We start from the raw sequence: 26232 nt of genomic DNA, 5'->3' as shown, positions 1-26232 counted from the left end.
GGAGATTATGCATTTTTGTCAACAGGAGAGAGATGGGGCTGGATGATTATTCCCTTGTTCTCCAACTAGATACTCTTTCAAAAATACTTAATTCATGTTGTTTTACATGTTTTCCCCATGCCCTTAGCATTTTACATGTAGCTCTTAGGTTTGCAAATATTAGAGTGAACACACATGCTTTAGTTTAAAAAATATTTATTACAGAAATGTACATTTAATTAGTTTTAAGGAATGTACCTGACCACAGTGTTGATATTTCTTCAAATTTGCAAACTTTACACCTTTAAGATATCTACAAAGATAGTTTATTTACAAGTTTTACAAGAAATGATCACTTCACAATACTGTTGACACAGTTATGATTGAATATTCTCACTTTTTTTTATTTCACTCTGTACTTATAGAAAGAACACAGAGTATGGGTGAAGTTCCATCCCAGTGCCAGGGACAGCCCGTAGAGCAGAATCAGAGGTGCAAATGGATACAGAAGAATTACTGTATTTTTCAAAAATGGCAATGCTGGAAAAGAAAGGAATCCAAACTGATTTTTTTAAAAAAATTATGACTAATAAATGAACATTTTGAAAGACAGCTTACTTCAACATGTGGGGTGGAAGGGAATGCATCTTTTGAATCAGTAAGATTATGCTATTTATACCCAGAACTAGACTACTCCTCCCAACCCCTCTGTGCTGTTTCCTTCTTGTCTAGGGCTGGGAAGAAACCTAGGAGAGGAATTATTTCAGCACAGAGACTGAGTGGGACATACACTGGACCAAGAGAGGTTAACAGGGAGAAATATCACAAATATTCATGAAAACAGTGGTGAATTTAAACTTGTGACTGCCTCAGAAGCCTCTAGGAGTCCAACTTCAAGTACAGAGATGGATGATACAGGAAAATATCTTTTAGCTATTTGAGATTTTCCAGTGTAAAGCATTATACCCTCACTTGAAGAAGGTGTGAGCTCAACTAGTAGCCCAGGCTTCAGAAAAGAACTGAAACTCAAATATAAAAATCTGGCTCCAAATACTGATGTTTCTTGGTCACTGGTTAGTTGGCGGGCCTACCCCATGCATCCTGACCTGAGTATTTCTCATACAGGAAGGTCTTAAACAGAAACTGAGCTGTACTCCAACTATTCTAAGTGGTATAGGAGTTAGGAGCAGTGTTCAAATAACCACTTAGAGAAACCACAGTGCTGCAGTGTTCTCATCACAAAACACTTTCAAAATTCATTAGAAATGGCACAGACATCTCCCCTGGACTAGAGAAAGCACTCCCCAAACAAAGCATTACAATGAAGGCGTTAAGTGTTCCCTGGCCAACCAGCCGAAGGGGGAGAGAATGCGGGTGGGAACAACTCTGGAGCCAGGCACAGTCAAAGCCATCTGTGTTTACAGTTAGGCCCTAACCATCCACAGTAACAGGAAAGGAAGGGCTAAGAAACATACAGTGCAGTCTCTAGATTTTATGTGGCTTTATTTAATGGAGATCATTTCTTAACATAAATGAAAAATAATGTTCCTCATTCATACTAAGAAAAATGAACTGACAACAGGATTTAAGAGTAAATCTGCAAACATGTCCTGAGGACAATAAATGCTGGGCCCGATCTTCTGTGATCGTCTACAGAACCATACGGTAATCGAGAAAACTAAAAAGGGGGCGAGAAGTATGACTCCAAAGGCTTTAGAGAACTTCAGTTCATAGACCTGTGTAACAAGATTCTGGGTCCCACCTTTCTTCGCTCTACCCTGCGGCTGGTAACCCACAACCTGAAAGCATGGGAGAAGAGGAGGAGCGAATGGTCTTGGATTCCTGCAAGTCATTTGGAGATAACCAGTATGGTTTAACATGGCTCCTTCAAAGTATAAAATCTGTTCTATACCAGCTAGGCCATTTTCTAGCTGCATGACCATGGGTAAGCTGCTTAATCTCTGTGCCTCAGTTTCCTCATTTGAAAACCAGAAACAAGTAAACCTGTGTAATTATGAAGATTAAATGAGATAATGCACATAAAATATTTAGGACAGTGCCTGTAAGTGTTCCATAAAAGCAAGCTCTTAGTATTACTGTTACAACTTTCCCCCTCTTCCTATGTTCTCACCCAAAAACATTTTAAAAAATTACTTACCACTGTATCCCAGGAAAGTGACATAGATATAATAGCCAACTGCAACCAACCATAAGGTGTTTCCAACTAAATATCCAATAAATGTGTCTGTCAGGATAACATCTGCCAGAAGAGATGCAGACCATGAGTCCCTTCACCAATGCATGCAGTGAAGACTTGGATAATATTCTAAGTAACTGCTACTTACGGTTGATGAAAAAAAGCTGGATAAAATGCAAAATGACCAGGAGTGGATAAAAAGCATTGAGATGCACATCAAAAGCATAGCCCCATTCCACATCATAGTCTCTGCTCTGTCGTTTCACTAAATACTTGTTAGAGATGAACCTAAGAGCAAAATTAAAATTTCTTTCATAATAAAATTGATTCTGTAAATGTTTACTTACTATGTGGCAGACATTCTAAATTCTGGAGCTAGACAAAACAGACAAAAATCCCTACCTTCCACCTAGGAAGGAAGACTGACCATGGATAAATATGTTAGATGGTACTATGGAAAGAGAGAGAGCAGTAGAGAAATGTGGAGAATACAAACCTGAGATGCAATTTTACATATGAGGGTTATAAAGTAACATTTGGGTAAAGACCCAAGGACAGTGATGGTGCCTGGCAGGTCTGAGGAATGGTAAAAAGACCAATGTGCTGAAAGAAAAGGAGCAAGAAATGAAGTCAGAGAAGAAACAGGGTTGGGTCCAACATCAGGTCACACAGGATCCATGTTTGACTCCATGTTTCATGGAGCCTGTGGCCATTTTACAATCTTTGGCTTTTATTCCTGGTGAAATGAGAAGCCTTATTTGACTTAAATGCCTTGACAGAGCCTCCCTGGTGGCTGATCTGAGAACACACTCGAGAGACAACACTGGAAGCAGAGGCCAGTTAGAAGGCTATAGCAAGGAAGAGATGAGCAGAGGGACTGGTGGCAGTGGAGGTACTAAGATGTGGCACACATGATACTCGGAAGGTAGACCCCCGACATTATTGGATGTGCAGTATGAGAAAAAAAGACTCAAGGATGACTGAGAGATTTCTGCCTTGAACAAATGGAAGATGGAGATGAAGCCGCCTTCAATTGAGGTGGGGCTGGCTGTGAGAGGAGTGGTTCTGAGGTGGGAAGGAGTGTGCGGAAGTTTGAATTTGGACCTGTTATGTTGAAGATGCCAACTAGTATGGAGTAAGAAGTTGTATACCATGTCTAGAGTTTAGAGGACAAGTCCAAACTGGAGATATAAACTCATCAGTGTGTAGATGATATTAATATTTAAAGCCACGGGCCTGAATCATGTCACCAAAGAAATGTGGATAATGAACAGGCCCAAGGCCCAAGACCCCTATTAAGAGGAGGATGAAATAGTAAGAAGCAGTTAGGAAGAGTGACACATCCAGCCGTAAGAACAATTATTCAAGCGTATGTCACTGTTCTACAACATGGCCTACTAGTTTTTCAGTTCAATGATGAATAAAAAGTAAAATATCCAAGTAATAGAAAAGTAGATCTTCAAACAACAAAAGTTGTATTATAAACATATACTGGAAATTCAATGTACTTTTTAATGTATCACTTCATTTCATCACTTCATTTCATCTCAAGGATACAATTAAGAATATACTATTCTGACACTGGGGATAAAAATGAAAAATAAACAGATGAAAAACATGGTACAATACTAATGGTAACAGTTCCTGCATTTAGTTATCTGAAAATGCCAAAACAATACTGAACAAACTAGAGCTTACCAAGACAGTTTCCTTTTTAGCCAAGAATGTGTGCCATTCAAATTGTATGGACTCAACATGTAGCTCACTCCCCAAGAGCACCCTCTATGAAAGCAGAAGTTCTCTGCTGCCCCTATTCCCCTGCTTATCCCAAATGGGCACTTTCCAAGCTTCTGGCCTCAGTGAGAGTCTTTCCTCTAGAAGACAGATGTGCCTTCTGAGAGCACTCCAAGGCACTGTGGTTTTCACCTCCCAGCTCCATATTAACGCCAGTCAGAGGCTCATCATGGCCCAGACTCTTGCCTCTAGGTCTAGAGTCATCAACCTCAGTGTCTACTGACCTTTTCCACTCTTCAACAAGTTCCCTGAACTCAACAGGCCATCAAGGGCTGCTTCATCTGCACCTGCTGCTTCCTCAGTCCTCCAAGGCCAAACCTTGCAGGCCATCCCAAAGGAGCCTCCCACCTACTCCCCCTTCCTGATCCTCCTCATACCTTGTTATCTCAGGAAGCTCTCAAATCCATCTCTCCTCTCTATTCCCATCACCACCATACTATCTGGGCCGCCTCTACTCCTACGCAGACCTCTGCAAGTGTATCCAGCCTTGCCCACTCACTACTCCAACTTTTGCCTCCTCCACTGCCATGGAAAAGATTTTTCCTAAAGTGTGAGTTTGACATTATTTCCTTACTTCAAAGCCTCAAACCTCCCCACCTCCTTCTGCCCCCAACCCAAACATGCAGTCTATGAGATAAAGTCCAATTTTTTTCCTGAATGGCATTAAGGCCAATTTCTGTAGTCACATCTCTTCCCCAGTCACTCGGTGTCACCCTATGCTCCCAGACCTAGCATGCTGTTCTACACCTCTATGCCTCTGCACTTGCAATTCCTGGTGCCAGGAGTCAACTATTCCCCATCTCCACAAACCACCTCCTTATGCTGGCTTCAGTAATACATCTGTGATGGTCATCATTACATGCAGTCACTTCTCCTTCTAGTTCCTCACACAACATAGGTTCTCAAAACTACACTGAATCCCTTTCTATTTAATTCGAACTATGATACAGACTCACATGAAAAGTGCTAATCTCCAGGTTGATTTGGTTTCTGTGGCTGATATGGTTTGGCTGTGTCCCCAACCCAAAATCTCATCTTGAACAGTGATCTCCGAAATTCCCGTATGTCAAGGGTGGGGCCAGATGGACATAACTTCCCCCATGCTGTTCTTGTGATAGTCAGTGAGTCTCACAAGATCCGATGGTTTTATAAGCATTTGGCATTTCCCCCATTTGTACTCACTCCATCCTGCCACCTTGTGAGGAAGGTGGCTGCTTCTCCTTTGCCTTCCGCCATGATTGTAAGTTTCCTGAGGCCTCCCTAGCAATGCAGAACTGTGAGTCAATTAAACCTCTTTCCTTTATAAATTACCCAGTCTCAGATATTTCTTTACAGCAGCGCTGAGAACAGACTAAGACAGTGGCCTCCAGAATTACTGTATTCATGGCAGAATGCTTATTATGAAACTATTCCTTTGAAAGTCTTATTTATTGAAATTTCAAAATACACCATTTGTTTTTCATGAATTTCTTGGTAATGAATATGTGACTTACATTAGTATTAATTCTAGGCCAGATTTTAGAATTTATGTTAACAGTGCACAGCATTTATTGGCTAACTAGCATATACAAAAGTTCTGCTGTACTAGTCAGAAGTTACAAAGAAAAATACAGGCATATATCATTTTATCACACTGCACTGAACCGCACCTCAGAGATACAGTAGTTTTTTCATTTTTACATATTGAAGGTTTGTGGCAACTATGTCCAGCAAGTCTTCCTGTGCCATTTTTCCAGCAACATATGCTCACTTCACGTCTCTGTGTCAGCATTTTCTAGCAATAAAGCATTTTAAAGTCTGTACATTGCTTTATAGAGCCATAGTGCTACTGTACACTTAAGACTACAGTACAGTGTAAATATGATTTTAATATGCACTGGGAACCAACACATCTCTGTGACTCAGTTTACTGCGATATTTGCTTTACTGAAGTAGTCTGGCATGGAACTAGCATATCTGAGCTACGCCTGTAAAAGGGTGGTATTGGCCAGGCGTGGTGGCTCACACCTGTAATGCCAGCATTTTGGGAGGCCGAGGTGGGAGGATCACCTGAGGTCAGGAGTTCGAGACCAGCCTGGCCAACATGGCAAAACCCCGTCTCTACTAAAAGTACAAAAATTAGCCGGGTGTGGTGGTAGTGTGCCTGTAATCCCAGCTACTCAGGGAAGCTGCAGCAGGAGATTTGCTTGAACCCGGGAGGTGGAGGTTGCAGCGAGCTGAGATTGCACCATTGCACTCCAGCCTGGGTGACAGAGTGAGACTTCATCTCAAAAAAAAAAAGGCTGGTATCATCAGAAGTTATAGTTGCAGAGTTTTGCTTAAAATATTAGTAACTACCAAATACTGAACACTTAACTATGTGTCAGGTACTTTTCATAACATAATTCTCTCAAAAATTGGACAAAATAGTTAACTCAATTTTACAAAATAAAGAGACTGGGACTAAGAGTTTCACAGATGGCGAGCGACACAGAAGACAGGTGATTTCTGCATTTTCAACTGAGACTCCACCTCTGGGGACAGGGCACAGCTAAACAACAACAACAACAACAAAAAGCAGCTGAAACCTCTGCAGACGCGAACGACTCTGTCGGACAGCTTTCAAGAGAGCAGTGGATCTCCCAACACGGAGGCTGAGATCTGAGAACGGACAGACTGCCTGCTCAAGTGGGTCCCTGATCCCTGAGTAGCCTAACTGGGAGACATCCCCACTAGGGCAGACCAACACCCCACACCTCACACAGTGGAGTACAACCCTGAGAGGAAGCTTCCAAAGCAAGAATCAGACAAGTACACTCGCTGTTCAGCAATATTCTATCTTCTGCAGCCTCTGCTGCTGATACCCAGGCAACCAGGGTCTGGAGTGGACCTCAAGCAATCTCCAACAGACCTACAGCTGAGGTTCCTGACTGTTAGAAGGAAAACTAACAAACAGGAAGGACACCCACACCAAAACCCCATCAGTACGTCACCATCGTCAAAGACCACAGGCAGATAAAACCACAAAGATGGGGAAAAAGCAGGGCAGAAAAGTTGGAAATTCAAAAAATAAGAGCGCATCGCCCCCTGCAAAGGAACGCAGCTCATCGCCAGCAACGGATCAAAGCTGGACAGAGAATGACTTTGACGAGATGAGAGAAGAAGGCTCCAGTCCATCAAACTTCTCAGAGCTAAAGGAGGAATTACATACCCAGCGCAAAGAAACTAAAAATCTTGAAAAAAGAGTAGAAGAATTGATAACTAGAATAATTAATGCGGAGAAGGCCATAAACGAATTGACAGAGATGAAAACCATGACATGAGAAATACATGACAAATGCACAAGCTTCAGTAACCGACTCGATCAACTGGAAGAAAGAGTATCAGCGATTGAGGATCAAATGAATGAAATGAAGCGAGAAGAGAAATCTAAAGAAAAAAGAAGAAAAAGAAATGAACAAAGCCTGCAAGAAGTATGGGATTATGTAAAAAGACCAAATCTACATCTGATGGGGTGCCTGAAAGTGAGGGGGAAAATGGAACCAAGTTGGAAAACACTCTACAGGATATCATCCAGGAGAACTTCCCCAACCTAGTAGGCCAGGCCAACATTCAAATTCAGGAAATACAGAGAATGCCACAAAGATACTCCTCGAGAAGAGCAACTCCAAGACACATAATTGCCAGATTCACCAAAGTTGCAATGAAGGAAAAACTGTTAAGGGCAGCCAGGGAGAAAGGTCGGGTTACCCACAAAGGGAAGCCTATCAGACTAACAGCAGATCTCTCGGCAGAAACTCTACACCCAGAAGAGAGTGGGGGCCAATATTCAACATTCTTAAAAAAAAGAATTTTCAACCCAGAATTTCATATCCAGCCAAACTAAGTTTCATAAGTGAAGGAGAAATAAAATCCTTTACAGATAAGCAAATGCTTAGAGATGTTGTCACCACCAGGCCTGCCCTACAAGAGACCCTGAAGGAAGCACTAAACATGGAAAGGAACAACCAGTACCAGCCATTGCAAAAACATGCCAAAATGTAAAGACCATTGAGGCTAGGAAGAAACTGCATCAACTAATGAGCAAAATAACCAGTTAATATCATAATAGCAGGATGAAGTTCACACATAACAATATTAACCTTAAATGTAGATGGACTAAATCCTCCAATTAAAAGACACAAACTGGCAAACTAGATAAAGAGTCAAGACCCATCAGTTTGCTGTATTCAGGAGACCCATCTCACATGCAGAGACATACACAGACTCAAAATAAAGGGATGGAGGAAGATCTACCAATCAAATGGAGAACAAAAAAAAGCAGGGGTTGCAATCCTAGTCTCTGATAAAACAGACTTTAAACCATCAAAGATCAAAAGAGACAAAGAAGGCCATTACATAATGGTAAAGGGATCAATTCAACAGGAAGAGCTAACTATCCTCAATATATATGCACCCAATACAGGAGCTCCCAGATTCATAAGCAAGTCCTTAGAGACTTACAAAGAGACTTAGACTCCCATACAATAATAACAGGAGACTTCAACACCCCACTGTCAACATTAGACAGATCAACAAGACAGAAAGTTAACAAGGATATCCAGGAATTGAACTCATCTCTACAGCAAGCAGACCTAATAGACATCAATAGAACTCTCCACCCCAAATCAACAGAATATACATTCTACTCAGTACCGCATCACACTTATTCCAAAATTGACCACATAATTGGAAGTAAAGCACTCCTCAGCAAATGTACAAGAACAGAAATTATAACAAACTGTCTCTCAGACCAAAGTGCTATCAAACTAGAACTCAGGACTAAGAAACTCAATCAAAACCGCTCAACTACATGGAAACTGAACAACCTGCTCCTGAATGACTACTGGGTACATAACAAAATGAAGGCAGAAATAAAGATGTTCTTTGAAACCAATGAGAACAAAGATACAACATACCAGAATCTCTGGGACACATTTAAAGCAGTGTGTAGAGGGAAATTTATAGCACTAAATGCCCCCAAGAGAAAGCTGGAAAGATCTAAAATTGACACTCCAACATCACAATTAAAAGAACTAGAGAAGCAAGAGCAAACACATTCAAAAGCTAGCAGAAGGCAAGAAATAACTAAGCTCAGAGCACAACTGAAGGAGATAGAGACACAAAAAACCCTCCAAAAAATCAATGAATCCCGGAGTTGGTTTTTTGAAAAGATCAACAAAATTGACAGACCGCTAGCAAGACTAATAAAGAAGAAAAGAGAGAAGAATCAAATAGACGCAATAAAAAATGATAAAGGGGATATCACCACCGACCCCACAGAAATACAAACTACCATCAGAGAATACTATAAACACCTCTACGCAAATAAACTAGAAAATCTAGAAGAAATAGATAATTTCCTGGACACTTACACTCTCCCAAGACTAAACCAGGAAGAAGCGGAATTCCTGAATAGACCAATAGCAGGCTCTGAAATTGAGGTAATAATTAATAGCCTACCAATGAAAAAAAGTCCAGGACCAGATGGATTCACAGCTGATTTCTACCAGAGGTACAAGGAGGAGCTGATACCATTCCTTCTGAAACTATTCCAATCAACAGAAAAAGAGGGAATCCTCCCTAACTCATTTTATGAGGCCAACATCATCCTGATACCAAAGCCTGGCAGAGACACAACAAAAAAAGAGAATTTTAGACCAATATCCCTGATGAACATCGATGCAAAAATCCTCAATAAAATACTGGCAAACCGGATCCAGCAGCACATCAAAAAGCTTATCCACCATGATCAAGTGGGCTTCATCCCTGGGATGCAAGGCTGGTTCAACATACGCAAATCAATAAACTTAATCCAGCATATAAACAGAACCAAAGACAAAAACCACATGATTATCTCAAGAGATGCAGAAAAGGCCTTTGACAAAATTCAACAGCCCTTCATGCTAAAATCTCTCAATAAATTCGGTATTGATGGAACGTATCTCAAAATAATAAGAGCTATTTATAACAAACCCACAGCCAATATCATACTGAATGGGCAAAAACTGGAAAAATTCCCTTTGAAAACTGGCACAAGACAGGGATGCCCTCTCTCACCACTCCTATTCAACATAGTGTTGGAAGTTCTGGCTAGGGCAATCAGGCAAGAGAAAGAAATAAAGGGTATTCAGTTAGGAAAAGAAGAAGTCAAATTGTCCCCGTTTGCAGATGACATGATTGTATATTTAGAAAACCCCATTGTCTCAGCCCAAAATCTCCTTAAGCTGATAAGAAACTTCAGCAAAGTCTCAGGATACAAAATTAATGTGCAAAAATCACAAGCATTCTTATACACCAGTAACAGACAAACAGAGAGCCAAATCATGAATGAACTTCCATTCACAATTGCTTCAAAGAGAATCAAATACCTAGGAATACAACTTACAAGGGATGTAAAGGACCTCTTCAAGGAGAATTACAAACCACTGCTCAGTGAAATAAAAGAGGACACAAACAAATGGAAGAACAGACCATGCTCATGGATAGGAAGAATCAGTATCGTGAAAATGGCCATACTGCCCAAAGTAATTTATAGATTCAATGCCATCCCCATCAAGCTACCAATGAGTTTCTTCACAGAATTGGAAAAAACTGCTTTAAAGTTCATATGGAACCAAAAAAGAGCCCGCATCGCCAAGACAATCCTAAGTCAAAAGAACAAAGCTGGAGGCATCACGTTACCTGACTTCAAACTATACTACAAGGCTACAGTAACCAAAACAGCATGGTACTGGTACCAAAACAGAGATATAGACCAATGGAACAGAACAGAGTCCTCAGAAATAATACCACACATCTACAGCCATCTGATCTTTGACAAACCTGAGAAAAACAAGAAATGGGGAAAGGATTCCCTATTTAATAAATGGTGCTGGGAAAATTGGCTAGCCATAAGTAGAAAGCTGAAACTGGATCCTTTCCTTACTCCTTATATGAAAATTAATTCAAGATGGATTAGAGACTTAAATGTTAGACCTAATACCATAAAAACCCTAGAAGAAAACCTAAGTAATACCATTCAGGACATAGGCATGGGCAAGGACTTCATATCTAAAACACCAAAAGCAACGGCAACAAAAGCCAAAATTGACAAATGGGATCTAATTAAACTAAAGAGCTTCTGCACAGCAAAAGAAACTACCATCAGAGTGAACAGGCAACCTACAGAATGGGAGAAAATTTTTGCAATCTACTCATCTGACAAAGGGCTAATATCCAGAACCTACAAAGAACTCAAACAAATTTACAAGAAAAAAACAAACAACCCCATCAAAAAGTGGGCAAAGGATATGAACAGACAGTTCTCAAAAGAAGACATTCATACAGCCAACAGACACACGAAAAAATGCTCATCATCACTGGCCATCAGAGAAATGCAAATCAAAACCACAATGAGATACCATCTCACACCAGTTAGAATGGCAATCATTAAAAAGTCAGGAAACAACAGGTGCTGGAGAGGATGTGGAGAAATAGGAACACTTTTACACTGTTGGTGGGATTGTAAACTAGTTCAACCATTATGGAAAACGGTATGGCAATTCCTCAAGGATCTAGAACTAGAAGTACCATATGACCCAGCCATCCCATTACTGGGTATATACCCAAAGGATTATAAATCATGCTGCTATAAAGACACATGCACACGTATGTTTACTGCGGCACTATTCACAATAGCAAAGACTTGGAATCAACCCAAATGTCCATCAGTGACAGACTGGATTAAGAAAATGTGGCACATATACACCATGGAATACTATGCAGCCATAAAAAAGGATGAGTTTGTGTCCTTTGTAGGGACATGGATGCAGCTGGAAACCATCATTCTCAGCAAACTATCGCAAGAACAGAAAACCAAACACCGCATGTTCTCACTCATAGGTGGGAACTGAACAATGAGATCACTTGGACTCGGGAAGGGGAACATCACACACCAGGGCCTATCATGGGGAGGGGGGAGGGGGGAGGGATTGCATTGGGAGTTATACCTGATGTAAATGACGAGTTGATGGGTGCTGACGAGTTGATGGGTGCAGCACGCCAACATGGCACAAGTATACATATGTAACAAACCTGCACGTTACGCACATGTACCCTAGAACTTAAAATATAATAATAAAGAAAAAAAAAGGGGGGTTTCACAGATAACTAAGTTGGCATTTGGACCCAGGTCTCTCTGTAACTGAAATGTTCACTACAATGACCACCACGCCCACTCAACCACTGGTCCTCCACTGAGATCACTGGCCACATCCCCTGCCCTTCATCCAGCATGCCAACCACACAGAAGGATTTAAACACCAGATTTGTCCTCAGTACACTGCTGTTGTTAAATCAACCAAAGTCAGACTGAGAACCCTTTTGACAAAGCCTGTGTGTGTGTGTGTGTGTGTGTGTGTGTGTGTGTGTGTGTGTGACAGAGAGACAGAGGGGGGTGAGGGTTAGAGAGTTTTATTCTCAGTAGGAAGGCATGAGAAGTTTAAAAAAAAATCCTTCTTTTTCAAGTATACTTCATTTAATGCAAAGATTCAAAGTAAGATTCCACAAAATAACCCTTTAGATCGAAATGGATTTAAACGCAATGAATATCAAGAACTGGTCCCTCCTGACAAATGCAGAAAACCATGCTATCATCCAGACAACTTAAGCAGAACTGGCTCAATCTGTAACATTTTTGCAAAACCAGGGATTTTGTTAGTATGTGAAAAATAAATCTCGGGACCCCAAAATCACTAAGCCAAAGGGAAAAGTCAAGCTGGGAACCGTGTCAGGCAAACTTGCCTCCTATTTTATTCCTAAGATAGCTTATCTTTACAGGTGTGGGACAGAAAGTCCTCCTTCTGCTCACCCGAGACAAGTGTTTATCTGATTGCTTCCTCTGCCCCATTGTTCATCTAAAAATGCAGACTCACTGAGCCAGACTAAGGCATAAATGACTATTCCTGTACTTGCCTCTCACAAGTAAGTTGTGTGTTCAGTGAAAGGCTGATCAAAGACTCAAAAGCATGCAACCATTTGTCTCTGATCTAACTATAACCTGCTTTCCCCACTTTCATTTTTTTTTCTTCGAGACGGAGTCTGGCTCTGTCCTCCAGGCTGGAGTGCAGTGGCCGGATCTCAGCTCACTGCAAGCTCCGCCTCCCGGGTTTACGCCATTCTCCTGCCTCAGCCTCCCGAGTAGCTGGGACTACAGGCGCCTGCCACCTCGCCCGGCTAGTTTTTTGTATTTTTTAGTAGAGACGGGGTTTCACTGTGTTAGCCAGGATGGTTTCGATCTCCTGACCTCGTGATTCGCCCGTCTCGGCCTCCCAAAGTGCTGGGATTACAGGCTTGAGCCACCGTGCCCGGCTAACAATGTACTTCTTACACATGGTGACTGATATCTCAAGTCTCCTTAAAATGTGTAAGAGCAAGCTGTGCCCCGACCACCTTGGGCACATGTCCTCAGGACCTCCTGAGGCTGTGTCACCGGCGTGTCCTTAAACTTGGCAAACTAAACTTTCTAAATTGAGACCTATCTCAGATATTTTGGGTTCAAAACATAATTATTTCAATTATTTGCTATATTTGACAATATAAACCAGTCTTTATTTTCTGATCTAGGTGGCAACACAGGAGGGCAAATTGTAATAATCTTGGCAGTCAAAATCGATCATTCAGTGACTCTACCTTGGTTTCAATTTCCATCTGCTGCCATTGTAGCTCTGAAGCAAACAAATGGAGATGCTACAACAGTATCTGAAAAACCAAAGTTATGGTACTTACCACATTAAAGTTGCTATCAGAAGACCAACGCCTACACAATCTATGAATACAACCCAAAGGAGAAGCTTTATTGTCTCAAAGAATCCCATGTCCAGCACAAAGCCAAATCCTATAGTGGACACTGAAAGAAAGATTCACAAGATTCATTTAGGGACTCGGCTAGGTTCTGGAAATACAGAACACATCCCTTGCCCTCCAGATGCCCAGGCTAGTGGGAGAGACAGGTCTGTACACAAAACTCCCAAGATGTGTGAACACCACCTTGGAACAAAGCGTGGCCACTGAGAGAGTTGGAAGTTTCCTGAGGTGGGCCCCTGCCAGGCTGATTCACCACGGTGGCCTCAGTATTTAGAACGCCAGTCTAGAGAAGGCACTAACATACCTTAAGTCCAGTTAAGGTGCAAAACACCCTGTAAACTTCAATATCTTACCCACCTCAACACCCTACAGGTAAATGAGACCCTTGCATTATGGAATTGGAGAACTTCAGTTTCTCAGGTTCACATCAATACTTTTACAATTCTCACTCTGGATTTGCCTGACTGAAATGCAATTTCCAGTTTCATATTCCTTTTCACAGTCAGCTGCATACTGGTTCACAGTAGTTGAAAAGATATGGAGTGAATTTCGTCCCCTGCTTTTCAATGTCCTAGGGTAACAGTTTACTCTGGTATCTGCTTGGGACCTGTAGAACCAAGACTACGACTTTCTTTCCTGTGAGATTTTTGAGGCTTCAGTAAAAAGGAGAAATAGTTTCCAATATTTCCAGATTCTGACCCACAACACATTTATAACAAATAAAAAGTCTAATCAGAAACGCTAAGCGTTCAATTCTGTCTCAGACACACACACTTACCACAGAGCCAGACACTTAACAGGACCAAGAAAGCAGGGTCATCTCTGGCCCACTGGTCCTTCGTCTGTTTTCGATAATGAAAATTTCTGTAAACTCTCTGTGGGGATGTGAACAGGTAGAGCATCTGCCAGGCAGCAAATTCAAAGTCCATCTGCCGAAAGCGGAAAAGCCTTCTCAGATATTTGTAGCGTTTCGCTCCGGCTGTGTGTCTTGCTGCATCCCTGGAATTCAAGACTCCGTTCCCCTGCACTGAGGAATTCACTGAAGTACTCGGTAACATCTTCCTAGATGGAAGAAAAACATTTCTTTTACACGTATGCTGAAGAAACTTTTGGCTACGGGCACCCCTCTTCTGAGTTACTTGGCAGGGAGGTCACTTTCCATGTTCTTCCCAACCCTAGAGAAAGGCCAGGAGTCAAAAGCAAATGCAGTTGGTTCTGAGGCGGGGCTTGGGGCTTGGGAACCGCAGCCTGCAACCTCAGGCAAGGGCAACAGCTCACCCTTCTCAATCACTTAATAACACATATCCAGGGGCAGCTACCATCACAGAGACGGGGATGATGTGACAGCCCCATGACTCCAAGAAGAGTGATAGAGCCAAGATTCCAAATCTGACTCGAAATTCCGTGCTCTTAACCACCAAGCTTTTAAGAAAATAACTAAGAAAGCAATGTTTCAGCCGGTTAGAACAGTGTTACCGAAAAGGTAAAACAAATGGCCTATTCACATAGATCCATCAGCGCACTGCCAGCAAGCTCCTCGGTCACTAGAATGAGATTAAAAACCAAGCAAAACTCCGATCCCTAGTGTTTTACATCCGGAATAGGTCACCAGAGGGAGCGGTAGCGTCGGAGTCCAGTCCAACCGGTCCGAGCTCCGGGGAGCGCCGGCCACTGCCCGGCTGCCCGTCTCCCCTGCACTTCGCAGGCCCCCGGGACGCCGGCAGCGCCTGACCGGGCCCAGCTGCTCCCTCCCTGCCCGGGGCCGCGGATACGGCCGCCAGGTTTAGCAAATAAAAACAGAATGCCCAGCTCCGTGTGGAGTTCAGACAGGCCACGAATAAGGTTTTAGTACGCCTACATCCCACGCAACATTTCGGACATGCTAATACTAAATGCTCTTTATCTATGATGCAAAGGTAACTGGGCGTCCTTTCATTTTATCCGCAACTCTATCGCCGGCCGCGGGGCCGGACGCCGACATGGTCACTGTCAGGCCGCAGTGATATCAGGTCGCAAGCTGTCGGGATTAAATGGCCCCCGGCGCGAACCCGGGCTGCGGGAGGACAGAGCGGTCCTCAGGCCTCACCTGGAATCCTGCTACAGCCTCGAACCGCGTCCGAACCAGCTCACCACCTCCTCCCAGCAGCCGAGCCCAGCCGCCACAGGGCGGGCTTCCCTTCCCGCAACGTAGCCGGCGCTTCCGGCGCGCCCCGTCACGCGCACCCACTTCCGTCGCGCACGCGCCACCTCTCGGCCCTGTAGTCCTCGGCCCGACAGCCGCGGCCCGCCGGAAGTTATTGCCGCTGGCTTCCGGCCCGCTGAGACTGGGGCCTCGCTTGCTCCCGATCCGGTCGCCACCGTTGCAGTGGAAGAAAGTAGAGTCCGCAGCGGACGGGAAGCGCCGTCATGCCCAAGTATTACGAGGACAAGCTGGAGAGCGGCGCGTGCGGAGGCCTGAAGGAGGACCTGGGCGAGTGTCTGCTGCAGTCGGACTGTGTGGTCCAGGTAGCGCGGCCGGGCGCTCCCGGTGGTGACGACGCCTGCCCCGGGGAGGCCCGGCTCGGCGGAGGGCAGCGGGTCGCCCGCGGCGGCGGTTGGAGTTAACCATCCCGGGCGGAGGTCACAGCTTGGGCTCACTGAACGTGCGCAGATCCGCTGAGCTAGTTCCCCGTGGGGTTAAATCGGAGATAACGATAAACCCACCCTGTCGGGTTTTTGCAAAGATTAACCCATTTCAGTTCACGAAGCGTGTATTGCATGCTAGCACTCTGCCGGGTTCTGGAGACATAAAGGAGAATAAGCCGGGTTTCTTGCCTGCCTAGAAATGATGATCTGCAGAATTAATGATTCCAGAGAGTTGTGTAAACCTGGTACACTGCCCTGGCCAGTCGTGTCCCCTGCCCGTTCAGTTGTGACTGAATGTGTGCTCAGTTTGCCTTGTGTTGATATGAATTTGTTTCTGAGTTACAGTTCTCTGCATTCTTGGATGTTAAGTTGTAAAAATAAAGCAACTCCATGTTTTCACGATTTGGTATCTTGCTTCCCCTACGCTCTTACTTTACTCCCCTACTACAGACACAGGTCTCCTCAGCACCCTCTCGGAATGCACTGAGGCATGTAGTGAGGTTCAGAGTGGACCTGGGTTCTGGTTTTAGAGCTCAAATAAACCACAAGTGCCTTTTCCAGTTACAGAGGCCCGACCAGAGGGCATTCAATTGTGTGCGGTTATCTTTGCATTGGGAGATGTAGTTCCAGAAAGTTGCTGTTATTTCAGAGAAAAGATTACCCCCAAATGGACATCCACTATAGGGCCGTATTAGTGTTTCTGCCGAGTCACAATTTTATGTTTGGTTCACTGATTTTAGCAGTCGGCCATTCTCGCCTCCCAAGGTCTAGTAAAACTTGAGTTATTATAAATTTAAGAGATTATCTCGCCCAACTTCCTTATATAAATGAGGAAACTGAGGTACCGCTGTTTTCAGGCTCCCCTGTCCGGGGCTGTGTCCCCTCTGCCCCGTATTCACTGGTGCTGCCATTCAGCCAGCTCCTGGTAAATGCCTCTTAAGTGGCAGGCATGGTGCCTGACACTGGTTATAACGAAGATGAATCAGTTGCAGTCACTATCCATGTAAGCTTGGTGTCATGGGAGAAATAGACATCTAAGAGTCTAAATTCCTGCCATAATACTGTAAGCATTTATTAAACGTGTTTAATGACTAGATCTTGAGGAAAAAAGTGCCTTAGCCCAATGGAGAGCATCTGATTTTGCTTCAGAATTTGGAATCTTCTGAGGTGACATTTGAGCTGAGTCTTAAAAGTTGAATAGCAGTTTATCAAGTAAAGAAGTGGGAACTGTTGTGATTGTGGGGAAGATCTGAAAGAACAGCAAGTGCAGAGGCAGGGAGACGTGGGAGGGCCCAGAGGAGCTAGCGTCCTGCAATACGGGAATGCGAGAGAAGCCTGAGGGGAAGGTTGCAGCCAGGTGTGAAGGCCTGCGCGTGTGTCAGAGTGAGGAGACTGGATTTTATCTAGATGTTCAGCACGGAAGGCCACGTTTAGTCAAGGGAAGAAAGCACACCGAATAGGACTGAGGAAAAAAAGTCCAAGCGGAAGACAATAGCAGCAGCACAGAGAAGTCCAAGCTGGCTTTCTGCAGCGGTTGATACAGCAAACATGTATGGAGTGCCAGGCTCCGGCTCAGGGAACAAACACTGACGAATGGGACATGGCCTCTGCAGTGTAGAAAGCGGGGCCGTTTGGCTGGAATGCTGTAGGTAGAGATTGTGGTCGCGACAGCTGGTACAGACTTTGCTTTTCCCGCCATTGAATGTGGCCTTACCAGTGCTCAGTTTGGTCAGCCAGAAAATGTGATGCTTATAAACAGTTCTTTAGATGGAAGTTCGTTTACAGGTTGTGTTAAATTCATTCTGAATGGTGACTTCAGCTGGAGTGTAAAAGGGCAAAAGTGAAGAGGTTTGCAGGTCCAGAACCATCTCCTCCAGTCTGTTGGCAGCTACTGCCGACCGCTCCTCACTGGGGACTCTGAAAGACCAAGGAAAGCTCTGCTGAGGTCTTTGCTTGCTCTGTATGGCAACCTTATTTATGATGGAAATTTCTGATTTCTTAAGTTCTTGAATAAAAAGGTTAATCTGATCTTAGGGCAGGTTGGTGCTGTAGTCTCTTCTTGCCAGTCCACCTGAAACCTGCAGTACCTCACTCTAGAGAGAAATTCAACATAAACATGTATTTAGTTCTAGATGCTGCTTTGGGAGATTGTCAAGGAGTTAGAGGGCCTCAGAGAAACTCAGGGTAATGGTAAGGATGTAAATTCCAGTGGGCCTGGAGGGAAGCAGGGAAAAAGCAGATTCAAAAGGCATCTCTTGAAGAGACTTCTTAGGATTTAATGACTCCTGGATGATCAGGACAATGAAATTCTGCCAGAGGAACTTCACTCATCACAGGATATCTTCTTTGTCTCCACTAACAGCTTCCAGACCTGCTGACTCTTCATCAGAATCACCTAGAAGTGGCGTGGCTTTTTTTTTTTTTTTTTGAGACGGAGTCTCGCTCTGTCGCCCAGGCTGGAGTGCAGTGGCTGGATCTCAGCTCACTGCAAGCTCCGCCTCCCGGGTTCGGGCCATTCTCCTGTCTCAGCCTCCTGAGTAGCTGGGACTACAGGCGCCCGCCACCTCGCCCGGCTAGTTTTTTGTATTTTTTAGTAGAGACGGGGTTTCACCGTGTTAGCCAGGATGGTCTCGATCTCCTGACCTAGTGATCCGCCCGTCTCGGCCTCCCAAAGTGCTGGGATTACAGGCTTGAGCCACCGCGCCCGGCCTGAAGTGGCGTGGCTTTTTAAAAGTACAGATTCCACTGCTGCCCTCACCCCACCCCCAATAAGTTAAAAGTTTCTTTCCTAGGTTGGTTCTTGGTCACAGCCATGTTTGAGAGCACTGACTAATCTTGACCTCAGAAGGCAAAAAAGCTTGGGAGTGTATTAGTTAAAATACAGATTCAAGCACATGTTACAGAGACCCAGAATAATAGTGGCTTAAATAAGATAGAGAACTTTCTCTTTTGTTCTTGTGCCTATAATCAGGGCCTGGTCATTTCCCTCAATCTCCCATGGACACAGACACTGTTACTCTTGTGACTCTGTGCTGTGAAAATAGGAAAATATAGGAAATAGGGTGTTGCTCTCATATTCATGGTCCAAGACTGCAGTCATCAGGCCCGGCAACCTTATGGAGTGAAGTGAGGAAGGGGGCAAGCCTCTTTAAAGACCAACCCAGAAGTTCTACGCCTGTTTCCCACACATTCCAGTGGCTAGAACTTAGTCACATGACCACAGCTAAATGCAAGGGTGTCCAGGAGATTCTCACCCAGTCATATGCTGGATAAAAAGGAAGAGCAGACAGCTAGCAGTCTGTTATTTGGGGTGGAGTGGATGATGAATGACTGTCTCTTAGCTTTAGTGTATCTAGATGGATTTTTACCCCAGGCAGTTGGCAATATAGGTTGAAAGCTTTTGAAAAAGGTAGCTTCTTAGATACAGTTTGAAGAGGCATCAGCTTATAAACTATAGTTACAACCTTTTGTATGGTTAGTCTGTTGTCTGCTTCCACATTGTTCATGTGGGCAAGGCATCCCGCCAGCAGAATTGCAGAGTTTGGAGAGGAAGGAAATTTGCGACTCTGATCCACTTTTGAGAGTCACTGGTGTAGATGACATTTGATATCTAGGACCCAGGCAGACATACAGACTGGAAGGTGGCCAGGATCCTGGAGGACAGGAATACCACAGACATACTACCCTGTAGCTTTTCATAGTAAAAACTAGCGGAGTGTGCCTGGCACTTGGAACATAAATGTTCTGGGGAGTGGCTGCAGTGATGAGGTTGCAGAGTCAAAATCTGCTTGAGGGAAAATCCCTGATTATGCAGAGCATATGAGCTTTGGGTTACATTTTTCCTGGTGCATGAATGGGCCACATTTCTATTTAAGTAGTATTCTAGCCCGCCTCATACACTTTAGCTATGTAAAGTGTTTCGTACTGACACTAAAAATATTCTGATTTTAAGGTACCCAGTTCACACATTTCACCCATAAGGAAATGAAGGTATCCTTTTCTAGATATTAATATAAACAATTTAAGGAAAAGTGTCCCATGGAAACCAGTGTTTTCAAGAATTCAACAGTGTCCTTAAAGTTCCCAAGTTACATTTTTTTTTCATTCTTTAGGCACCAACAGCCCAAATAGATTTTTTTGTTTGTTTTTTTGAGACGGAATCTCACTCTGTCACCCAGGCTGGAGTGCAGTGGCCAGATCTCAGCTCACTGCAAGCTCTGCCTCCCGGGTTTACACCATTCTCCTGCCTCAGCCTCCCGAGTAGCTGGGACTACAGGCGCCTGCCACCTCGCCTGGCTAGTTTTTTGTATTTTTTAGTAGAGACGGGGTTTCACCGTGTTAGCCAGGATGGTCAAGAACTGTTTCTTACATAACTCTCTATTTTCCTCTTTTAACACTTTAAAAAAGGACTGTTTTCAGGACAAGTATTTTGTACTTTGTGAGAAAATTTCCAAGGTGTTTATATTGTTTTATGTGTCTGTCATAGGAAGGAAAATCCCCTCGGCAGTGTTTGAAGGAAGGACACTGCAGCGCTTTAAAATATGCATTTTTTGAGTGTAGAAGATCAATGGTAAGTGGTTAAAGATTTTTAAACGCTTATGCTAAAAATTAGCTATATGGAGGTTAAATATATGAAAGACTTAATAGTTATAGATGAGTTGCAGTGATATGGTTTGGAAAAAAGGATGTAGATAATAGTTCTTACTCCAGTGGGTTAATGTTAGGTAGCATTCAGGAAAACCCACAGCTCATTTTTATGTTCTTCTGTCACCGTGCTAGCCACAGCTGCTGAACTTCATGCATTTCCGAAAGGGTGAGAATGAAGTCTCAGCAGGTATATATGGGTAAAAGTTCCTGTTGGCCACTCTCGAGTTCAGCTCGGTTGGCAAGTGTCCACAAACCTCTCGTGTGGAGCTCTAAGCTGTATACACTTGTGCCTTATGTGACTAAGAGAAAATGCCCGTATCTGTGTTTGAATTTTGGAGGGATGGATTGTAGAAATAGGGCCTAAAAAGATATTACAAATCTCTGGGGTTCTTTCTGACTTTCTTTGATTTGGAAGATCTACGGAGATCTTTGGAATGGAAACTGAGACCCTTTTCTTGGAGAAAAGTACAAAACCAGAAATAAGATCATCCCATTAAAGGAAGAAAGCACTTTGACCTAAGGATGCTGTTTTTTTGTTTTTGAGACAGAGTCTCACTCTGTTGCCCAGGCTGGAGTACAATGGTGCGACGTTGGCTCACTGCAAGCTCTGCCTCCTGGGTTCAAGAGATTCTCCTGCCTCAGCCTCCTGAGTAGCTGGGATTACAGGCGCCTGCCACGATGCCCAGCTAATTTTTGTATTTTTTTTAGTAGAGATGGGATTTCACCGTGTTGGCCAGGCTGGTCTTGAACTCCTGACCTCAGGTGATCTGCTTGTCTCGGCTTCCCAAAGTGCTGGGATCACAGGAGTGAGCCACCGCGCCCTGTCAGTGCCATCTTCATTACTGTGGTTTTTCTTGGTAGTTCTGATGTCATTGCCTTTTTGATTTTGCTAATAACTGGTTTATTTCTCTCATACAGTGATACCCTTACCAAAGTAAGGGGTGTTTAATTAATTATATTGTACCAAATTTGATTTAATTGTATATTTATTTTCAGTTGGATAACAGAGCAAGATTCAGAGGAAGAAAAGGATATTGATACATTACGTTGAAGCCAAGATGGAAGACAACAGATATTTTCTCTGGTCATTAACACAAATAAGCCAAAACAGGAAACATACTTTTTACCATATCTGTTTGGTTGGACCAGATTTCCCCTCCATGGAACGCTGACGAAAATGGATGAGTTCTGTTTTTGAATATGTATAAAGTAAATGATTCTCTTGATCCAAGTTATTTTTAGAAGAAAAACCTAATTGAACAGTTACGGGTTGGCAGCATAATAAATGTGTTTTGAGAATTGTTCTAAAGCACAGAGAATGGAAAGACTGTTATTTGCAAACTTGACTCTTCAATCGAATTACACAATTTGTACAGGCCACTGATGTGACTGACAGAGTTGATAACATGGAGCCCATCCAGATGTCTGTTGGGAAAGTTTAGGATGAACTTTTTCTTTATTCAGTCTTTTCCTGTCTAGTTCGAAAATAAATTGTGTTTGATTCCTTAGAGAAGAAATACTTCATGTGTGCTGTGATTCACTGAAGTAGTAACCTCAGCACCTCAACAGAATCCACAGGCGTAGCTGGCGCTCGGCCCCACATTGTGGTGCCCAGGCTCTTTACCATCATCTTCGGACTGCTTTTGTTTCCTGGTTTCATTTTCAGGCTGGCCCTCTCTACATAATGGGCCAGTGTGAGCTCCAAGCCCACATCTTTACGATCCATGATTCAAAAGGGAGAGAGAGAACTTCCTTTTTCAGGGTTCACAAATCAAATCCTATAAAAGGACTCTGGTCTTCCCAGGATCACCTGCCCTTGCATTGGACCAGTCCCTATGGAAAAGGGGATGGGGGCCTGTGATCTTGGCCAGGCCTGGGCTATCTGCGCTGTCATTGCTGACTCCTGTCAGAATCACATGGATGAGCAGTGAGCTGAATCCCAAAAGGAAAGGGGTTTAGAGCAAGTGGAAACAACAGATGTTCACTATAGAAGCAAGAATGAAAACCATGAAGTGGTTGAAAATTAGCCTTAATTTTATTCTGATCACTTAATACAGTAGAGTCAAACAGGAATCCAAGTTTCCAACTTTACTTTTGGCATTGAAGAATCACAAACAACCCTAGCGTCTTTATACCTTCATGGTTCACTGGAGTTAAAGCAGTCAGGGTGTTGTACAGCTCACTTGAGTTTGTAAAGGTTCTACTAAAAAGTGAGAATTCCACCCCAGCATGGGTCATTGTTGCAGAGTATCACAAAGGTCTGTTGAGTGTAATCCTTTTCACTGGGAAAGGGATAGTCATGGTTTTTTTCACTGTATACATATTTAAGTGATATAACTTTTTATTAATAAAAGTAAACAACTCTAAAATGTATATTATAAAGCCTTCTCATCTTTATTAACAGCTTTATTGAGCTTTATTTGGAGAAATACACATACCATCAGATTCACCCTGAAACTTATCAGTTCAGTGGTTTTTATACTGTATCTACAGAGCTACCATCACCACTAATTCCAGAACATTTGCATCACTACAAAGAGCAACCTGTACCCATTAGCAGTCACTTCCCTTCCCCCTCAGCCTCTAAAAGCCACTAATCCACTTTTTATATAACATGTAGCCTTTTGTGACTGGCTTCACTTACCATGTTTTCAAGGCTCATCCCCATGTAGAATCTATCTGTACTTCATTACCTTTTATTTTTGAATAATACTCCACAGTATAGATGTACCACATTTTATGTATCCATTCATCAGTTGGCACACTTTGGTCTGTTTCCACTTTGGGCTATTATGACTAATGCTATGAACAATGGTGAACAAATTTTGCATGAGCATATGTTTCCGTAAGAGCAGAATTACAGGGTCATATAATTCCAACTTTTTTTTTTTTTTTTTTTTTGAGACAGGGTCTCTGCTGTTGCCCAGAATGCAATGGCATGATTGCAGCTCACTGCAGTCTCACCCAGGCTCCTCCTAACTCAGCCTCCTGAGTAGCTGGGACCACAGTCACGTGCTATCACGCCTGGCTAATTTTTTTGTATTTTTGTGGAGACAGGGTCTCCCCATGTTGCCCAGGCTGGTCTCAAACTCTTGGCTCAGGTGATCCTCCCACCTCGGCCTCCCAAAGTGCTGGGATTACAGGCGTGGGCCACTGTTCCTGGCCAACTTTAGCATTTGGTGAACTGCCAAAATTTTTCACAGAAGCTGTAGCATTTTACATTTCCACCAACCATCTTTGAGGGTTCCAATTTCTCCACATCACCAGCAGTTATAATTCATGTTTTGATTATAGCCATTCTACTGGGTATGAAGTGCTATCCACTTGAGATTCTGACTTTCATTTCTCTAATGGCTAATGATGTTTGAGCATGTTTTCATGCGCTTATTGGCCATTTGTATGTCTTTGGAGAAACTAGATCTATTCAAGTCCTTAGTCCAGTTCTCAGTTCAGTTCTTTTTACTGTTGTAACAGTTTTTTGTATGTTGTAGATATGAGTCGCCTAAAGATAAGTGATTCACAGATTCTCCCAATTTGTGGTTTGTCTCCTCACTTTCTTTTTTTTCTTTTTTTTTTTTTTTTTGAGACGGAGTCTTGCTCTGTCACCCAGGCTGGAGTGCAGTGGCCGGATCTCAGCTCACTGCAAGCTCCGCCTCCCGGGTTTACGCCATTCTCCTGCCTCAGCCTCCCGAGTAGCTGGGACTACAGGCGCCCGCCACCGCACCCGGCTAGTTTTTTGTATTTTTTTAGTAGAGACGGGGTTTCACCGTGTTAGCCGGGATCGTCTCTCGATCTCCTGACCTCGTGATCCGCCCGTCTCGGCCTCCCAAAGTGCTTGGGATTACGTGCCCGGCCGTCCCCTCACTTTCTTAATGGTATCCTTTGAAGTATAATTTCTAATTTTGGTGAATTACAATTTATTTTTTCTTTTGGTGTATCTAAGAAACCATTGCCTAATCTAAGCTGATGGAAATTTATTCTGTTCATTTAAGAGTTTTACAGTTTTACCTCTTCCGTGTAAGTCTGTGATTCATTTTAAAAATAATTTTTCAGGCCTTTATTTGCAATCTATTTTTAAAATTTTAATTGTGGTAAAATACATATAACATTTACTATCTTAGCCATTTTTAAGTGTACAGTTCAACAGAGTTGAGTGCGTTCACAATTATGCAACCAATCTCCACAACTCCCCTTTCACTCCACCACCCCTCCACCTCTCTACCCTGACAGTCACCATTCCACTTTATGTCTTTATGAACTTTACTACAGTAAGTGCCTCGTGTGGACTCATACCACATTTGTCTTTGACTGGCATATTTCACTTAGCATTATGTCCTCAAGGTTCATCCATGTTGTAGTACATATCAAAATTTCCTTCCTTTTTAAGGCCAAATAATATTCCATTGTACGTACATAGCACATTGTTTTGTTTACTCATCTGTCAGTGGACACTTCGGTTGCTTGTGCCTTTGGGTAACTGTGAATAATGCTGTGTGAATATGGGTATACAGATATCTGAGACCCTGCTTTCAGTTCTTGTGGGTATATACCCACAAGTGGAATTGCTGGAGCACATATTCTATTTTTAAATTTTTTCAGGATCAGCCGTATTGTTTTCCACAGCAGCCGTAGTAGTCTACAGTAACAGCACACAAGGATTTCAACTTTTCCACATTCTTGCCTATACTTGTTTTTTTTTTTTTTTTTTTTTTAAACAGTGGCCATCCTAATAGGTGTGAAGTATCTCAATGTGGTTTTAATTTGCATCTCCCTAATGATTAGTGGTGAACATAATTTCATGTACTTCGAGGCCATTTGTATATCTCTTTGGAGAGATGTCTCAAGTCATTTTGAATGGGTTAAATCATTCAAATGGGTTAAATCATTTTCAGTCCCTTAAAATGGTTAAGGTGGTAGATGGGTATTAAAAAAATAGGTTGTTTGTTCTTTTGTTGTTGAGTTGAAGTTCCTTCTATATTCTAGATGTTAACCTCTTATCAGATGCATGATTTGCAAGTATTTTCTCCCATTCTGTAGGCTGCCTTTTCATTTTTTTTTTTTTTTAATGCACGGGGGTTTTGCATTTTGGTGTAGTCTAGTTTATTTTTACTTTTGTTGCCTGTGCT

General features: G+C 43.0%; 3 protein-coding genes across 12 annotated transcripts in view; 1 reads left to right on the top strand and 2 right to left on the bottom strand.

Moving 5' to 3' along the window:
• Positions 1 to 178: 178 nt before the first annotated feature.
• Positions 179 to 16021, bottom strand: UNC50 (unc-50 inner nuclear membrane RNA binding protein). 4 transcript variants are annotated; one of them, XM_045368784.3, is made up of 7 exons: positions 15921 to 16021; positions 14613 to 14896; positions 13757 to 13877; positions 5153 to 5230; positions 2325 to 2464; positions 2138 to 2239; positions 179 to 1778 (listed from the first exon to the last, which is right to left on the bottom strand). In XM_045368784.3, exons 2-7 carry the CDS (start codon positions 14890 to 14892, stop codon positions 1753 to 1755), a joined length of 747 nt encoding a protein of 248 aa, XP_045224719.2. In that variant the 5' UTR covers positions 14893 to 14896; positions 15921 to 16021; the 3' UTR covers positions 179 to 1752. The 4 variants fall into 4 exon arrangements, with proteins under 4 accessions (XP_045224719.2, XP_045224718.2, XP_073867151.1 ...); XM_045368783.2 differs by having other exon boundaries at positions 179 to 519; XM_074011050.1 differs by lacking the exon at positions 5153 to 5230.
• Positions 16022 to 16139: 118 nt separating this feature from the next.
• Positions 16140 to 26232, bottom strand: part of INPP4A (inositol polyphosphate-4-phosphatase type I A) — a 165024-nt gene continuing 154931 nt past the window's right edge. For all 7 annotated transcript variants that reach the window (XM_045368772.3, XM_074011031.1, XM_074011035.1 and 4 more), the window contains one exon: positions 16140 to 18376. In XM_045368772.3, coding sequence (XP_045224707.2) covers positions 18223 to 18376 — 154 coding nt within the window. In that variant the 3' untranslated portion in view covers positions 16140 to 18222. The remainder of the gene's footprint in view (positions 18377 to 26232) is intronic.
• COA5 (cytochrome c oxidase assembly factor 5) lies at positions 16155 to 23479 on the top strand. The gene is made up of 3 exons (XM_005575051.5): positions 16155 to 16339; positions 20946 to 21029; positions 22103 to 23479. Exons 1-3 carry the CDS (start codon positions 16241 to 16243, stop codon positions 22142 to 22144), a joined length of 225 nt encoding a protein of 74 aa, XP_005575108.3. The 5' UTR covers positions 16155 to 16240; the 3' UTR covers positions 22145 to 23479.

The sequence above is a fragment of the Macaca fascicularis genome, chromosome 13, assembly GCF_037993035.2.
Source record: "Macaca fascicularis isolate 582-1 chromosome 13, T2T-MFA8v1.1".
NCBI lineage: Eukaryota > Metazoa > Chordata > Mammalia > Primates > Cercopithecidae > Macaca > Macaca fascicularis.
The sequence above is the reverse complement of the archived record's forward strand: the minus strand, read 5'-3'. Positions and strand labels throughout refer to the sequence as shown.

Bases quoted from the DNA above. Each gene is read 5' to 3' on its own strand.
- UNC50 (XM_045368783.2), bottom strand. From the start codon at position 14,892: ATGTTACCGAGTACTTCAGTGAATTCCTCAGTGCAGGGGAACGGAGTC. The intron at 13,878-14,612 runs GTAAGTGTGTGT...TCTTTCTTTCAG, and splicing joins GTTAAGTGTCTGGCTCTGTG to TGTCCACTATAGGATTTGGC. The intron at 520-2,137 runs GTAAGTAATTTT...TTTCTTTTCCAG, and splicing joins CACTTTCCTGGGATACAGTG to CATTGCCATTTTTGAAAAAT.
- COA5 (XM_005575051.5), top strand. From the start codon at position 16,241: ATGCCCAAGTATTACGAGGACAAGCTGGAGAGCGGCGCGTGCGGAGGC. The intron at 16,340-20,945 runs GTAGCGCGGCCG...TGTCTGTCATAG, and splicing joins AGTCGGACTGTGTGGTCCAG to GAAGGAAAATCCCCTCGGCA. The intron at 21,030-22,102 runs GTAAGTGGTTAA...ATTTATTTTCAG, and splicing joins TTGAGTGTAGAAGATCAATG to TTGGATAACAGAGCAAGATT.